The 15,266-nt window shown below is 35.4% G+C and overlaps 4 protein-coding genes across 10 annotated transcripts in view; 1 reads left to right on the top strand and 3 right to left on the bottom strand.

Moving 5' to 3' along the window:
• Positions 1–6,002, top strand: part of LOC139113189 (apoptosis-stimulating of p53 protein 1) — a 53,080-nt gene extending 47,078 nt beyond the window's left edge. For both annotated transcript variants that reach the window (XM_070674148.1, XM_070674147.1), the window contains 5 exons: positions 24–1,566; positions 2,730–3,497; positions 3,631–3,797; positions 3,887–4,086; positions 4,337–6,002. In XM_070674148.1, coding sequence (XP_070530249.1) covers positions 24–1,566; positions 2,730–3,497; positions 3,631–3,797; positions 3,887–4,086; positions 4,337–4,375 — 2,717 coding nt within the window. In that variant the 3' untranslated portion in view covers positions 4,376–6,002. The remainder of the gene's footprint in view (positions 1–23; positions 1,567–2,729; positions 3,498–3,630; positions 3,798–3,886; positions 4,087–4,336) is intronic.
• On the bottom strand, positions 5,965–8,852 carry LOC139113193 (uncharacterized). 4 transcript variants are annotated; one of them, XM_070674158.1, is made up of 5 exons: positions 8,593–8,852; positions 8,163–8,334; positions 7,629–8,073; positions 7,246–7,472; positions 5,965–7,129 (listed from the first exon to the last, which is right to left on the bottom strand). In XM_070674158.1, the coding sequence occupies exons 1-5, from the start codon at positions 8,687–8,689 to the stop codon at positions 7,051–7,053; spliced, it is 1,020 nt and encodes a 339-aa protein (XP_070530259.1). In that variant the 5' UTR covers positions 8,690–8,852; the 3' UTR covers positions 5,965–7,050. The 4 variants fall into 4 exon arrangements, with proteins under 4 accessions (XP_070530259.1, XP_070530258.1, XP_070530257.1 ...); XM_070674157.1 differs by having other exon boundaries at positions 7,629–8,085; positions 8,163–8,331; positions 8,593–8,851; XM_070674156.1 differs by having other exon boundaries at positions 7,629–8,085; positions 8,593–8,849.
• Positions 8,853–9,214: 362 nt separating this feature from the next.
• Positions 9,215–11,707, bottom strand: LOC139113194 (retinol dehydrogenase 11). Of its 2 annotated transcripts, XM_070674162.1 has the most exons (5): positions 11,395–11,707; positions 11,000–11,289; positions 10,652–10,887; positions 10,289–10,586; positions 9,215–10,202 (listed from the first exon to the last, which is right to left on the bottom strand). In XM_070674162.1, the coding sequence occupies exons 2-5, from the start codon at positions 11,270–11,272 to the stop codon at positions 10,026–10,028; spliced, it is 984 nt and encodes a 327-aa protein (XP_070530263.1). In that variant the 5' UTR covers positions 11,273–11,289; positions 11,395–11,707; the 3' UTR covers positions 9,215–10,025. The 2 variants fall into 2 exon arrangements, with proteins under 2 accessions (XP_070530263.1, XP_070530262.1); XM_070674161.1 differs by having other exon boundaries at positions 11,000–11,705.
• Positions 11,708–12,107: 400 nt separating this feature from the next.
• On the bottom strand, positions 12,108–15,251 carry Herp (Homocysteine-induced endoplasmic reticulum protein). Of its 2 annotated transcripts, none has more exons than XM_070674154.1 (4): positions 14,839–15,251; positions 13,951–14,327; positions 13,556–13,876; positions 12,108–13,440 (listed from the first exon to the last, which is right to left on the bottom strand). In XM_070674154.1, the coding sequence occupies exons 1-4, from the start codon at positions 14,971–14,973 to the stop codon at positions 13,164–13,166; spliced, it is 1,110 nt and encodes a 369-aa protein (XP_070530255.1). In that variant the 5' UTR covers positions 14,974–15,251; the 3' UTR covers positions 12,108–13,163. The 2 variants fall into 2 exon arrangements, with proteins under 2 accessions (XP_070530255.1, XP_070530256.1); XM_070674155.1 differs by having other exon boundaries at positions 12,108–13,419.
• Between the last annotated feature and the right edge of the window lie 15 nt (positions 15,252–15,266).

Here is a 15,266-nt window from a genome sequence, read left to right as displayed (position 1 = left end):
TAATTGACATTTTAAATATTTAGGGCAATCTCAATTACTAGGAAGCAATCAACAGCAGCACAATCAAAATCTTGGAAATCAACCTACAACAATCCAATCAAGTTGCAATTATAACAACAATAATAACAACAACAACAACAATAATAATAATAATAACAGCAATAATCTCATCTGTAACACCACACATAGCTTCAGCCCAGATAATTTATCGCAAGGGATTCGTCTTCATCAGGGGCATCAGCATCAGCAACAATCACAGACGCAGCAGCAGCATCAGAATGGCAATCTCCAGCAAAAACAACACAACGTGACAAACATTGGCGGTGCATCGACGACATCGAATCTGGTCGGTGTTACCGTTCCGTCAATTGTGCAAACCTCGCAGAATCAACATCGAAATTTACAACAAACTATAGGTGTCCATCAAAAACCAGTGTCGAGCGTAGCGCCAAGTTTCTCAGTCAAGTCGCAGATCTATCAGACGTCTTCGACCAAAATCCATCCGGTCATGCCGCAAACGTTGAGTCTACTGAGTCGCGGGCATAATAATACCGCGCAAAATTACATCAGTAATAATCAACAATTAGCGACAAATACTCAGTTGCAATCCAACGTTGGAAATCAAGAAGCAAATTACAGACATGGATATTCTGCGCAACAGCAGCAATACCCAAATCAAACAACAAACATGCACACATCTCCAACAGCTATCTATCAGATTCAGAGTTCGGCAAATCTTGTCGGTCTTCACAGTACCGCCGCTACTGCGACCACCTTCGGTAACTCGTCTCAAAAATATAACCAATCGTCGCAAGTAATCAGTTCTAATGATCTTGTGCAAAGCCAGGATCAAATATTGAATAGTCAGAAGACGAAATTTGAATCAAATAAAAATCAGGACAAGTTCGAACATGCATTATCGTCAACAAATAAGCACGAACAGCAGCAGCAGCAAATTCGATATGATCAAAATCTCGCGAGCAAATATGAAATCCAGCAACAGAGCAACAAACACGATTCAACTGGCAACCAGGTGAAACACGATCAGCATCTGCATAATATTAAATACGAGCCTGGTGGTCAAAATTCGCAGCAGTATGCCAAACACGAGCAACAGCATGAAGGAAGATTGCCAAGTAAATATGATCACAATCCAACATTCAAGCTCGATCCTTCTAGTGCCGGCCAATACAAACCGGAATATAAGTCCGAGTCTAACAAATACGAAAACAACGGTCAGAGCAAGTTCGAGATGGTGTCGGCTAAATATGAACCAAATTCCGCGACGAAACACGCGGTCGATCACGTAGCCGCTAAGTTTGACATTCCTGCGAAAGCGTCGGACAGACCATTCGAATTCGACAGGCCAGTGATAAAGAGTAGCGATGGTGAGAGAAAAAATTTCAATGAGCCGCGAATAGAAGATAAGACGAAACCGGCATTACCGCCGAAACCGAGTAAACCGAATCCGCCACCAAGATTAACTCATCACGAGAAAATCGATGCGCCGCCATCCGATGTGAATCTCAACGAGTGCAAAGTGACGAGCACAAATCTCAATTCAAGGTTTGCATACACTTTCAATTTTTAAATTCTTAGCATGTAAAAGAATTAGTTACAAAGTCATAAATTTCAAGAATTGTGATCTTTTCATAACGTCCATATACTTAGTTCTTTATCAATAGAAGTATATTGTGTGTTAACTGCAAAAAAAAAATTTTGTTTATTTTAATTAATTATTTAATGTAAATACTTTATGCACAAAATTAAACGCGCTATATTTTTAAATATATTTGAGAAAAAAAAAACCGTTTGCAAAATGCTGATGTGTATTTGATCTTCTTTTATTCGAATGTTTTCAATGTAATAAAATCTTGATCGTTAATTAATGAAATACAAGGGAGCTGTTCGTGTTGCAATTTAAATTCGTACTTGACGCTTTTTACGCCCTTCACAGAATTACAAGATCATCGTGGAATTTATCGAGTAATTCGCGCGGATTTAGACTACGGAATGACAAAACGATTACTGGGTTAATTATAAATGTTAATTAGTTCACGATCGATTTGGCCAGTGAATCGAAGCCTGTCTCGAATAATAGACACCGAAATAGATCCGCGGATCCGTGTGCCGCGAAGACGACATGAGCGCTCCTCTTAGTGTTTGCGAGTTCTTCGATTAGTACACGCCAGTGATGCACGATTAACGTGCCTGCGTTTGCCAGACGACGATTTTGTGCACGATTAGTCGCGAATCGATGTTCAATTATACGCAGCTGTTAGTAACACCTGTCCGTTCGATGGTTAATATTAATTAGGTATCGAGAGGCAATCGAATCACATAGAACTGTATAATTTTATTCCAGCTTTTTTATTTATGTTCTTTGTGACTTGTATGTAATTAAACGATTCGATACGATTACTTGGGATTCACAAAATAGAATTTTAACATTACAAATTATATTTGGTTTCTTCCTCATCACGGCAGATTAAAAGTCATGAGTTTTAATCGAGTTAATCTGTTTCAACGATTGTCGCGTAAACAATTTCGTTAAATATACCTAATCTTTTTTCGTCAAATTTTTTATGGCAGTGCAAGTATAACCAAGTGCAGGTTTATTTTAATTTAGCTTTTTATTTTTACATCTATGTAAATAATATATTACTATAACGATATAGATGTAATGGTTGATTTTCCATTTCTTTAAAATGAGTTTGTGAATGTCGCAGATCGGATAAAGACGAAGATATCCCGCCGATTCCTACATCAGAGCCGCCGGAATCTCCCACGGAGACGCAACTTGCCAATCATCAGATTATTAAGGCACGACCGTTGACGCTGAAAAAAGTACCGATATCGGAACAGCCAAAGCTGAGATACGCCAAATCCAATGTTCACGTGTCGATAAATCGACGAATTGAGATGCCCCCGGCATTCCTGTTTCCGGAGACAGAAATCCCGGCGGATCTAATGCAAACCGAGCAACAACAGCATCAGCAACAAGTTAATCTCGACACTACGGACAATTGTAAAAGCATCATCAGCGACGATATCGGTGAGGGCGAAAGGTTGGAGGAAGTGGACATAATCGACGCCTTGAATGTCATCAACATAGAAGACAAGCCAGTAAAGATGAAAACCGATTCAGAATTAACCGGAGGGACTGTAGGCGAAATGGAGATAGATGGAGGCAAAATATCAGAGGTAATGAGGAGGAAGAAAGGAAATCTCAAATCGTCGAGTACGGGGAGTGGAGGTGGCAAGGTCAATCTGTCCAGGCGGGTGTCGTTTGATCCACTGGCACTTCTACTCGACGCTAGCCTCGAGGGAGAGCTCGAGCTTGTAAAGAAAACCGCGAAAGAAGTCGCCAATCCAAGTTCCGCCAATGACGAAGGCATTACTGCTTTGCACAATGCTATATGCGCCGGTCACCTCGAGATCGTTAAATTTCTCGTGGAATTCGGTTGTGACGTTAATGCCCAGGATAGCGATGGATGGTAAATTGAATGCAATAGTTTATTTTTTTTTTATGTAAAAGAAGTTTAAAATTAAAATAGATAAAGTTCTAATCTTTGCTTAATTTTAAACTAAAAAATTTTAAGACGTCTAAATTTAATATCTGTTATAAAGGACACCATTACACTGCGCCGCCAGCTGCAACAATTTGTCAATGGTGAGATTTCTGGTTGAACACGGTGCTTGTATATTTGCGACCACTCTCTCGGATCACGAAACCGCTGCGGAAAAGTGCGAAGAAGACGAGGAAGGATTCGACGGATGTTCTGAGTATTTGTACAGTCAGTATCATTAAAGCAAAGTTTAAACTGGATCATAATATACAAAGAATGCATTTATGACGAAAAAAATTGTTTTTTTAAATACACAGGTGTTCAAGAAAAATTGGGGATTATGAACAACGGTCAGGTATATTCGGTCTTCGATTACGAGGCGCAACACACTGACGAACTCTCCCTGAAGATTGGCGATTCCGTAGTCGTTCTTCGGAAAGGAGATGATAATGAACGGGAGTGGTGGTGGAGCAAACTCGGACATAAAGAAGGCTACGTACCTCGAAATTTATTGGGGGTAAGCATAATTGATTAAATAAGATTAATGTTTTTGTAAGTTAAACAAAAAATCGATAAAATATTTTTAAAAATTTTGTTAAAGTAACCTATGTTTACAATTATGTATATTACATTAATATTACAAAAAATTAAGTATCAAAATATATTTTAGATGTAAAAAAAATTAATTAGTTTAATGCAAAATTGCATAGAGAAATAATCAACTTTAGATTCAAAGATATGAAAATATTATGCATTGTATGTTTCAGTTATATCCCAGAGTTCAACCAGCAAAGACGGTTGATTAAAAATACTCGCAGAATATCCGTTGATTACCAGTATTCGATTTGCAGCTTTATCTCGTTAATTGTTATAACACGATACATAAGCACATTAGCGTATTTAATAATATTGCCATCCGAACGGATACGGATATCTCGAAGTGGAATTTACCCACAATTTTTTAATAACGTGTAGTAATCTTTTAATAATTACAGCGTATGTCATTGTTTCTTATAGCTTGTAAAGTAATGAGCAATCTTACGTCATCGTGGGTTTTAATCGGCTGAAGGCTATAACTTGCCATAAATCCGTGAGCTAAAAAATCATATAAATACACAGACACACATCACTCGTAATTATTAATGATGCATAAAACATGGTAATGCATTTCCTAATGACTTTCTCTTCTTATTATTTTTCACGCAGAACAAACATTTTAATAACAGATTTTACGAACTATTAGTCGAATGTTCATCGAATTTTATCCTATTTATCACAATTGATAGTCGTACACACATATTCTCAACTCAACTTTCTGTTTGAAAGTTTAGTTAAGGATTAAAAGATGTCTATGTTTTTTATTCACACACTCGTAAACCATTAAATCACTCTTATAACGATATGTCTTTAACATGCATAATTTGGGCATTGTGATTTATTTGGAAAAATCTTATTGTACAGGCTTTTCTGGGATTAGCAAATGTGCATTCATAGCTTTAAAATCCTTGTGAAATTTCGAAATAATTTTTGTTAATAAGAGGTTTTTTTATCTTGTAATAATCTAAAGTTTAGATATTTAAATAATGAATTATTACTCGTTATTTAATATAAAGCATATTTTAATTTTGTTTTTATGTTTGTATTAATGTCAATTAAAAACTTAGTTTTTAGGATTTTAAATCTCTGAACTTGAAAAATTGGGAAAAAAATTTAATAATGCATATGTTCTTAAGAATGATTGTTTCGAAGTTTCACAAATTCTACATGTTTATTTATTTATTTTTTTTTTTTATCAATTTTAAATCATCTTGTGATTTATTTCGAGCATTGGCTTTTACGAGTTTTATAGCTTTAATTTGCTTCACCTAAATGCTTAAGTTTAGATGAGGTCAGATTATGTTGTTACATTTATTTGCCTATTTTGACACGCATTGTCTCGTGGATTTCGATTTCGATGTCCAACTTTTTTTTTTTTTAACTGTTCCTAACGACGCATAATCTTGCCGATATGCACGATGAACGACACAAGATAGCGTTTCAAATGACAATGTGCAATCATGAAAAAAATATTTAAAAAAACGTGAATAGGATACGAAAAAGGAATATCGAAGATATGTTTCGATTACGCCCAACCGTGCTAATGATTCGATATGTTCTGAGATGTCATATACTTAGATGGGCATGTACAAGACGTCGATCGTAACGATTGTCTCGTGATTGAATAGACTGCTATCAGGAATTCTCTAAGCATTGTCGCTGTTGCTCCCTTGTAATACGTATGTACAGATGTATCGTATATGCGAATGCGAACCGCTTAGCGAATTTCTGATTAGTCGTCAAATGACATATGTGCCTTTCAAAAGTAATAACGGATAGATTATGAAAATACGATATATTATGACGAGTAAATTGTTTTTAATAAAAAAAATACAATTTCTGTGTTTATTCGTTCCCCGTCAGCCCATTTATAATAATTAAATGTATGCTATAAATACTTAGTATCACTTAATTACAATTACATTCGTCGTAAAAAAATATTCGCACAACATATAAAACTATTAGACGATACAACGTTCTAAAAAGTATAAAATATTTTAAATACATTAAGTTATAATAAATAGAAAAAGACTGTTGTACAGTAAAATAAAATAATGATTAACTGTTTAATATAAAAAACATTCTTTCGATTCTATATACACTAGATTATACTTCTCTTTTGTTTCAGTATGTCTTCCGGAAAAAATATTAATTTTTAAAAAGAGCTAAAAGTACATAAAAAATGGTTTCTATAAATTTACGATACTATTTATGCAAACGCTATCTAAATAGTGGAATTCCAGGTAAGTTAACTTCTTTTACATATCTTTCATCATTTTTTTTAAATTAACATTTCTATTAAACATCAACTAATTTTTTAACGGCTATCTTACTTTTTTTTTTTTTTTTTTTTTTTTTTGTTATACATTTTCAATAAATATGTTCCCATTAAAAAATTTAATTTGTACTCGTTTTCTATACTTTAAAACTACTACTGCAATTATTAAGCAGTTAAAAAATTGTTCATTTATAGATTAACATAAATTATTGATAACTTAAAGTAAACGTAACTTAAAGTGTCGAAACGCGTATAATTCGTTTTGTATCACCCAACATCAAAAAGGTAAATGTATATATTAGTAATATCTTATATATATCATCTAGGCGCAATCGTTGATTAAATAAATTAAAATATAAAACATACATGTTTACGTCAATATATCGATACGTGATAACTAAAAATATGTTATTTAATTTTTTTTTTTATGTTTTGTTGTAATTCATAAAAATTTATATTTGCAGCAATTTACTGGGTTTTTCTATCACTGGTTAGCTAGTTTTAGTTAGCTTTAGTTTTATCATTTTGTATATGAATATATGTCAATGTTTAGGTATCATGCGCCTACGTAAAAACAAATTGAAATGAAAGTACCATGAAAAGGCTTTAAACCGCATACCTCTCTTTTTCTGCTACCTGTAGACAGATTTGAAATTCTTCACATTCCGCGGCCATAGTTTTGAGGCTGAAAATAATTAACAGTTAATGCTTGCAAATTATTTAGTTCTCCATAAAGTTTCATATAAGATTATTTTCTTTCGCTTGTAGTTTTTATAAAAATGAGTTTTATTTTTCATATACCTTTCAATATAAATTTCTAAGGCCGACGTTTCAAAACTTCCTCTTCTTAAAGCTTCGGTACAAAACTGTGACAGACTCTTGAAGCACTTTTGTGAGATATTATGAAAACCTTGATTTTTCCACTCTGGTAAATCTCTAGTGATTTTCCACGCTTCAAATACATAGTGCATTAATGAAATCCAGTGTTGAGATTCTTGAAATATTTTTCCTTGGTCAATCAAAGTTTTCTAAAAAAAAAAAAAAAGAAAAAACAGCATTTAATAAATTTAGCGCTAAAGTAACAGTTTAAAAATCATTTAATCAAATTTTTTTAACTAAAAAAAAGGAATATGGAAAATTATAAATACACGTATAAGATTAAAATATTATAACATTATACAAACGTGAAACGTATCCAGATGTATACATGCTCGATTGCATGTAGAGCCGTCGTCAGTTAAATTTACCAGACTTGCGTAAATATGTTGTCGCAAAGTAAGTAATTTTTCTATTAATGGTTTAATATCTGCAATTGGCATCTTCTTGAAAAGGATGTTACAAAGTTTTTCGTTCTCGCACAACACATCATTATCCTGTGTGTATACCAAGTCCATAATTAATTGCACAAGTTGCTCGTGACTGAGACAACGCAAAGTGGTTGCCAAATTATTACTGGGTTGCTCTCTTGATACATTTGCATCATTTAACGATATTGGAGAAGATAATGGCGTTTTTTTATTTTCCGATGTAACAAAACTCGATTGGCGCGTATCGATAAGAGAAAGTCTCTTCCTAGCATCTCTCAATACTACATTTGATGTTGATGGACTTTTAACGGGCGTGTGATCTCTGGAACTCAAACTGTTGATCAAAAATTATTTCTTTAGAGATTACTTTCTTAAAATAAACGTACGTATTAATTACCATGTAAAACATACCTAAGTAAACTGCGTCTTTTGTAGCTGTCAAGATCAGGGGACCATACGATGGACCTACGTCGACCTCTCTTTTGAATAACAAGTTCATCAGGGCTCTGAGGTGAGCTCCAATCATCAGGTAGTCTGTTTAGCCAATTCTGCAGTGTACTTACGTCCATGTTGCGATACGCTGCTAAAATATATTTCACAGATTATCAAAACAATATACGTTAAACATTGTATGTATTTTACAAATAAGAAATTAAGATATGTATAATATGCAGACCCGCCGATTTCGGTGAATTTAAAGGTTAGATGGATTTTTGCAACGTAATGCTCGCGCGGATCGAACTAACGGCAAAAACACGTTACGCGCGAAGAGACGAGACAATTATCATAAAAAATCGAGATGAAATGGCACAGCGTGACAAACACGGAGTGCAGGACGTACTTGGAGTCGAATTGGCGGGAATGACCAACAGGCTCTCGGGATGAGATTGTCTCACGCGCAAGGAGGGATCTTGCGTCTCTCTTGGCTGCCTGGCCATCGTCAACGCGTCCAGTTCGCGCGACAATGTTCTCTCAACGGTGTTCTCTCGACGTCGCCGCGCGAATGTACTCGGTAAATTTTAGTCTCAGAGTCACGATATCACGCTTGTCTACAGTGACCGTACGCGAACTGTCAGTTTCTGTCAACCGGCGTTCACCCAACGAAACGCAGTGGCAGGCAATTGGCTGCCTGGGAAATTTGCATCGCGCGCCGGTGACCCACTCTGACCTAAGGGAAGCCGAATCCGTGGGAAACCGGCGTCATCGGCCAAGATTCCTAATTTACTTTTCCAATTCTTTTAATTATTAAAATAAATATAAAAGTGAAATTAAAATTGATTTATGTTGACAAGAGTGTTCCAAAATACATTTTAAAAAATGCATTAAATTTGAAAAATATTTAAACACATTCGACAAAGCGAAAAAGCATTTAATTAATTCGTATAAATGTCTATCGATTTACACAATTAACGTATAATTGTTTTAATTTTTTTTTGACTGATGAAATTTAAAGAATTACATGCTATCTATAGGTTTTTATTCTAAATCCATACATTTTCTCTATACTTAACTGAGAGTTGATATTTTACAATGAACTGTTCAACAGAAATGAACAGAAGGGCGCGTTTGTAAAAGATCTAGATAATTTACAGATTGCAGATATCTAATATAAAAAGATAAGTATACATGTACATACACCGAAATAGAAAATACATATCACTCAAGTAGATAATATACATCTTGCCTTAAAATTTACTCGTTATTAAAAAATGTTTTAATACATTAAATACGTAAAAATAGAAATAAAAGTGTAACCACATCGACAGTATCTAACTCCTATTCTTTATGTGTATACAAAAATAAATATTGAATAACTGTTTGGGATACGCTAAAAGTGAAATTACGATGCTGAAAAAAGAACGAAACTGTTCTTTGATTCATTGACTTTTGTGCATTTGTATCCAGTTCTCTCTTTTGAAAATTTCCTCGAATCTTATTCGGCTTTTCACCAGTCATTTATTGGCGAAGAGAAAAATATTCGACGCAAATGCGATTCTTCGCTGCAGAACAACATTTTTACTGTCGATTGTACGCTGAAAGGCAGATTTGGCGACGGTAGCTAGCGAACGTGATTTTAGCGTCGTGTGCGTTGAGATTCACATCTATGTACCGCATGTATATACCGCGCCGGCCGGATTGCCGATGACTGATTTTCCCCGTTCTCTCATCCCGTCTCTGCCGCCTAGGGTTACGTACGCTAGCCGTTGTCGCCGCAAAAAACGCCAAATCTGTCCTTCGGTGTACATACAACATGCGTGCCTATTGTGAAATCATTTATTTCATTATTGGCTCTTTTATGCCGGTCAATTTCGCGCTCACTTCCCACAGACGAAGTGCAACTTCCGGGTCCAAGTCCTTTTTAGAGACGTACAGCTTGCAGTCACGATATAAATGTCCGCTTTCCTCAGATAGCGACGATTCTGTTGCACAATGCAATACCGTTTGCGCACCCTGTGAACATTGTTTCGCAATAGACAGCATTCTCCAATATAGAGTTTTCTTTAAAACATTATACAGCACACATATCATGTATTTACCTGATTTGGAGTGCGTAAAAACATCAAAGCAACAGGCGAGAAAATGATGTAATGAAACCAGCTTCTCTTCACGTTTCTGAATAGACCGGTGTACGTGAATCCAGGACATACCATGTAAACGTTAGTACCAGTATTTTCGATCCGTTTTGCAAGCTCGGTAGCAAAGTATGCGTTTGCAAGTTTCGAATTGCAATAACCAGGGTTCATTCTGCTTTTCACCGGCAATCCCTTCTCGCCATTCAAATTCGAAAAGTCTATTACTCCAGATTCCAAAAGCTTAGACGTCACTACCACTATCCTGTATAACAAAATTTCAATTTAAACATTGTTTTATCTAATTCAAAATATTATACAATTATTAACCTGCTGGGAGCGCTTTTCTTCAGGCGATCCAAAAGTAAATTAGTAAGCAAAAAGTGGCCCAAGTGATTTACTCCAAAATGAATCTCAAATCCATCTTTTGTTAATGCATGATCTTTAAGAGGTGCATATACTCCAGCATTGTTGATTAACACATGAATCTGAGAAAATTTCTTTAATACTTCGTTTGCAAATTTTCTAATTGACGAAAAAGATGCAAGATCCAATTCCATGGGAATCTATAAATAAAAAAATTATATTAAACATATTTCAGTAAAAAAACAGAGCTTCTGAGTTTAAGATAAAACAATTATTAGCTGAATTTTATTAAAAAAAGGAACACATCATTACCAGTTCTCCAGTAGATATTTTGCTACGTATCTCTATGATAGCATTCTTTGCATTTTGAACATCCCTGCAGGCCATAATAACTGTGGCCCTTCGTTTGGCCAGCTCTTTTGTCGTCTCCCGGCCGATGCCGGAGTTGGCGCCAGTCACAAGGAACACCTGACCCTCCAGATTGCTGGTGCTCTTGCATTTTCCCCAGCTGCGTTCCCGGCATTTACGAAGCAGGCCGATGAATAGGACCACCGGGAGTATAAAGTAACACCACGAGGATACCATGTCGACGACGAGTTTAGCTTTGTGGCATGAGAACTGGTTTCAGGTGATATGGTCGCGATGACTCGTCTCAAATTCGCGGACCGCTAATGCATATTAAACGCGACACAATATCACGCACCTACCTCCGTTTCGATTAAAGCTTCGCTCTAATTTCTTGCGTACAGCATCGCTCGACCGCTACCGAAATGCCTTGCGCCGTAATCAGGCGTAAAAAAAACATCGGTCGAAAGACGAATCTTATCTCGAAAGTTCGGGGAAATTCTGCATAGCGAATAATCTCGCGCTAGAACAATAGCCACGGCATTGTGAGATTTGCAAACACATCCTCCGACTGGGAGTCGCCGACGCCAATTCGAGGTCTTCTTTCTGTAGCTGCACTGCTGAACTGGTGCAGTAAGTTAGAGCGAAAGAAAGTATATTTTGTTTTACTTTAACTTACTGCACTGGTGTGCACCAGTTCAGCGGTGCAGCTACAGAAAACAGACCTTCGGAATAACGATGGGTATTATCGATGTGTAATCAGAACACTTGTGTGTTAATATACAAAGTGTCCCAAAGTCAATAGAAAAGAATTTGGGCATAGATAGAACTTATCGAAACAAAAAGAAAAATTATATAACATTTTTTATTTTTTACGTTTGTTTTAGAGATGATTTCTTTTTGTCTCGATAAGTTCTACTTATGCCCAAATTCTTTTCCGTAGACTTTAGGGCATCCTGTATATTTAAAAAATTTATTTAATACATTTCTCAATCAATATATTTACGTCATTTACGCGAGATATAATTTGGTGGCATCTAAAGTAATATAACTAAATAATAAATTTTATAAGTAATTTATTTTATATATATGTATATGCCTTTATTTCATTGACGTTCTTCGCGTAGAACTATTTAAGAAAATTTACAGAAACTTCACAATTCCACTATTTTCACCGTGTATCTATATATCAATAGTAATTACATGTATGAATTTAACGCGATGTTTTACGCAGATATCACACCGGATACGTTTTATCGTATTAAACATCACAAGGAAATTTATCCTCACACAGAATTATTGCTCTACATATATGTGTAATATATATATATATATATGTATATATATATTATATTATATAATATATATATATATACATATATATAAATAATATATATTATTTATAATATATATATATATATATGTATATATATTCATAAGTGTATGTATTTATGTATATGAATTTTTTTTAAGAAAATTACCAAGTGCTTATTATATTATATTCTTAATATTAATTTTATACGACACAAGCACTACGCAAAACTTACAATTCCTATTTTTATACAGTTATATATATATATATATAAATATATATATATATAAAGATATATATACATAATTATTTATCTCTCGTTGTGATCTTCGTATCTTATTCCTTCTACAAACATAAAAAAAATTTTTTTTATACACTTTATTCTAATAGCTTTGGGATGGCAATTCTAACAATCTTCTTCCGAAGGAAAGTTAGCATTAATACCTATAAATCTTAAGTGTGTTATTTCGTGAGTCGAGAGTTTCTCAATAAATTAAACCGTTGCACACATAGAATCTTTACACGCGAAATTAGGTTTTTACGATTATTATCGTTTACCTTAAGCGTATGTTAATTATTAACACATATACGGTCATTTATACGTATTAGATTCAGATACAAAAATTCTTGGATATTGTAAAACTGATCAGACTTTTTTAGGAATACATGTATTTAATTAATCGCGTGTTCAAGCACTTCTGATTCTATAGAAACTGTTAAATATTTTCAAAATTTGATGACAATGTCATCCTCTCCAGTCTTTACATTATAATTATAGAGGAAAAGAAGCCAGTTTTATGACGGAATATTAAAGTAGGATTAAATGACATTTGGTTGATCTGGAATAAGCGAGGCAAAAAACGAACTAAAGAAAGTCCAAGTGAAGGCAAGAGCGCCTGGCCGTTGTTCCTCGTTCTCCTCATTGGCGTTTGTTCGCGTTTCCGGTTGTACAGTTGGCACTTGAGCATTTTGCTGCTGTGGTACAGCTTGAGGACCTACCACTTCATTTTGCAACACCTGATTGTTGTTGTCGGCGCGTCCGTTGTTATTCTCGGCCAACAAGATTGGCTGTACCCTAAAGAAACCACCTTGATATCTGTAATACGCGGGTATGATTGCATTACACCTAACAACTTTTAAAACAAGTTTAAAGAAAAAAGCATGCGTAAAGCATACAAGATTAATTATAAATGTGTACTGGAATCACTCACAAATATATCGCAAATCCCAAGAACGTAACGATGAGAAATCTGAGAGGGGACGAATAGAAATACACTATCCCAAACAGAACGATGATCCTAGAAAGCATGTAAAAGAAATCCAACCAGTCGCGATTAAACCCGGCGTCCTCGGCTGCGCCGTTATTTGCCACGTTATCGGCTGCGTCTTGGGCTGCTGGTTGAGGCTGTTCGTCGCCGACGTTGTTGTTATTGTTACTCGTATACGTTTGTTGAGTTGTATCGCTTGTATTAATATTCATTTGTTGCAAATACGGAACACTGGCCTGTAACTGTATGCCTTGCGCCGCCATTCTGCAAAGTATCGCAAAATGCATTTATCATTTTTACATTTCTCATAAAAAAAACGAGAAACAAGTTATACTTACAGTTGCATGTACTGTGTAAAATAATGTGTATAAGCTTGTTGCATCCAAGCTAACTGTTGACTATTTCGCGGGTCAAGGTACTGCTGGGATAAATATTGCTGGTGCTGAGATGCAGTGATATCCTCACTCTCATGACTTTGATTTTGAACGTTATTGTTCCTGATATGAACGTTTCTTGCTGTGGTTGCTGTATCCATATATTTTTCAGCCAATCTTTTCTGATCCATAGAGTTTGCTGTGTACTTTTGGGGGGTGCAGACTAGATGAACTGTATATGATTGGTCCTCCAAGCCATCACACTGCCTCAAAACATCTTTCAATTGTGCAGAATCATTCAGCAGTTGGCCAGAATAGATCAATTTTTGATGTGAGCTTTCCTAAATAAAAACAATGGGTTAATTAAATTTGGGTAAATTAAATTTAAAAAAATGAGTAAATTAAATTAATTAAACAACAAATCTTTAAGAACAAACCAAAAGTAACAATAAATATTAATCATATTAATAATACAATATACATGTTCAAGCAACAAATTATGGGTTATTTAAAATCACTAATTATAATTATAAATTATTGATAATTTTACAGAAAAAAAAAAAAAAAAAAAATATATATATATATATACATAAAAAATTGTTGCTTTTTATTCAGATTTATATATATATATATATATATATATATATATAAATCTGAATAAAAAGCAACAATTTTTTTCTAATTTTAATTAAGCTCTGAATCTCTCATATTTAATTGGGAGGACACTTGAGTGTGTCAATTATTATTTACAAATAATTACACTCCTTGATTCTCCACTTCAAACGAGAAAAAGCAAAACAGAACGCGAAAAGAGCTACTTTCACCGAGCGGGACTGCTTTCACGCGACTCACTGGTTTGCTGGGGTAGACCTCGGACAGGTACTCCTTCAGGCGGCCGATGGTCCAACCGAGGTCGCACTTTACTACTTGGTCCTTGATCTGCTGATTAGGCGCTTTGATGATGAGATTAACGGCAGCGTCTGCCATCCTTGCGCCAGCCCGAGGCAAAGCTCGAGGGTCAGCTGTTGGCGCAGTGCGCGGCTAGAACCGTCAGCTCTCGCCGTTCCGTCGTCGTTTACGTCGCGAGGGCCGAAGCTGGGGATGCTCGCGGATCGGCGGATTCGCGGTGGCAGTCGTTTCCGTCGCTGGTTAAGGGAATGAGAGGGTCGATGCCGACTGCCAAGTCGCCAGGTAAACTTCGTACACAAGCGATTATCGTCGCGTTACTTTTTTAACGAGCCCCGTTGATAGCCACGCACGACCACCGCCAAACGTCACCT

This window comes from Cardiocondyla obscurior, linkage group LG02, assembly GCF_019399895.1.
Source record: "Cardiocondyla obscurior isolate alpha-2009 linkage group LG02, Cobs3.1, whole genome shotgun sequence".
NCBI classification, from domain to species: domain Eukaryota; kingdom Metazoa; phylum Arthropoda; class Insecta; order Hymenoptera; family Formicidae; genus Cardiocondyla; species Cardiocondyla obscurior.
This window is presented reverse-complemented; position numbering and strand designations above follow the sequence as displayed.

Excerpts from the sequence above, each read along its gene's own strand:
- LOC139113193 (XM_070674156.1), bottom strand. The coding sequence starts at position 8,689 with ATGGCCAGGCAGCCAAGAGAGACGCAAGATCCCTCCTTGCGCGTGAGA. Across the intron at positions 8,335-8,592 it reads TCCCGCCAATTCGACTCCAA|CAGCGTATCGCAACATGGAC; the intron begins GTACGTCCTGCA and ends AATATATTTTAG. Across the intron at positions 7,130-7,245 it reads TTAGAAATTTATATTGAAAG|CCTCAAAACTATGGCCGCGG; the intron begins GTATATGAAAAA and ends AATTATTTTCAG.
- LOC139113194 (XM_070674162.1), bottom strand. The coding sequence starts at position 11,272 with ATGGTATCCTCGTGGTGTTACTTTATACTCCCGGTGGTCCTATTCATC. Across the intron at positions 10,888-10,999 it reads AAATATCTACTGGAGAACTG|ATTCCCATGGAATTGGATCT; the intron begins GTAATGATGTGT and ends TTTTATTTATAG. Across the intron at positions 10,203-10,288 it reads TTTTACGCACTCCAAATCAG|GGTGCGCAAACGGTATTGCA; the intron begins GTAAATACATGA and ends CAATGTTCACAG.
- Herp (XM_070674154.1), bottom strand. The coding sequence starts at position 14,973 with ATGGCAGACGCTGCCGTTAATCTCATCATCAAAGCGCCTAATCAGCAG. Across the intron at positions 14,328-14,838 it reads AGGTCTACCCCAGCAAACCA|GAAAGCTCACATCAAAAATT; the intron begins GTGAGTCGCGTG and ends GTTTTTATTTAG. Across the intron at positions 13,441-13,555 it reads TTGGGATTTGCGATATATTT|ATATCAAGGTGGTTTCTTTA; the intron begins GTGAGTGATTCC and ends CGCGTATTACAG.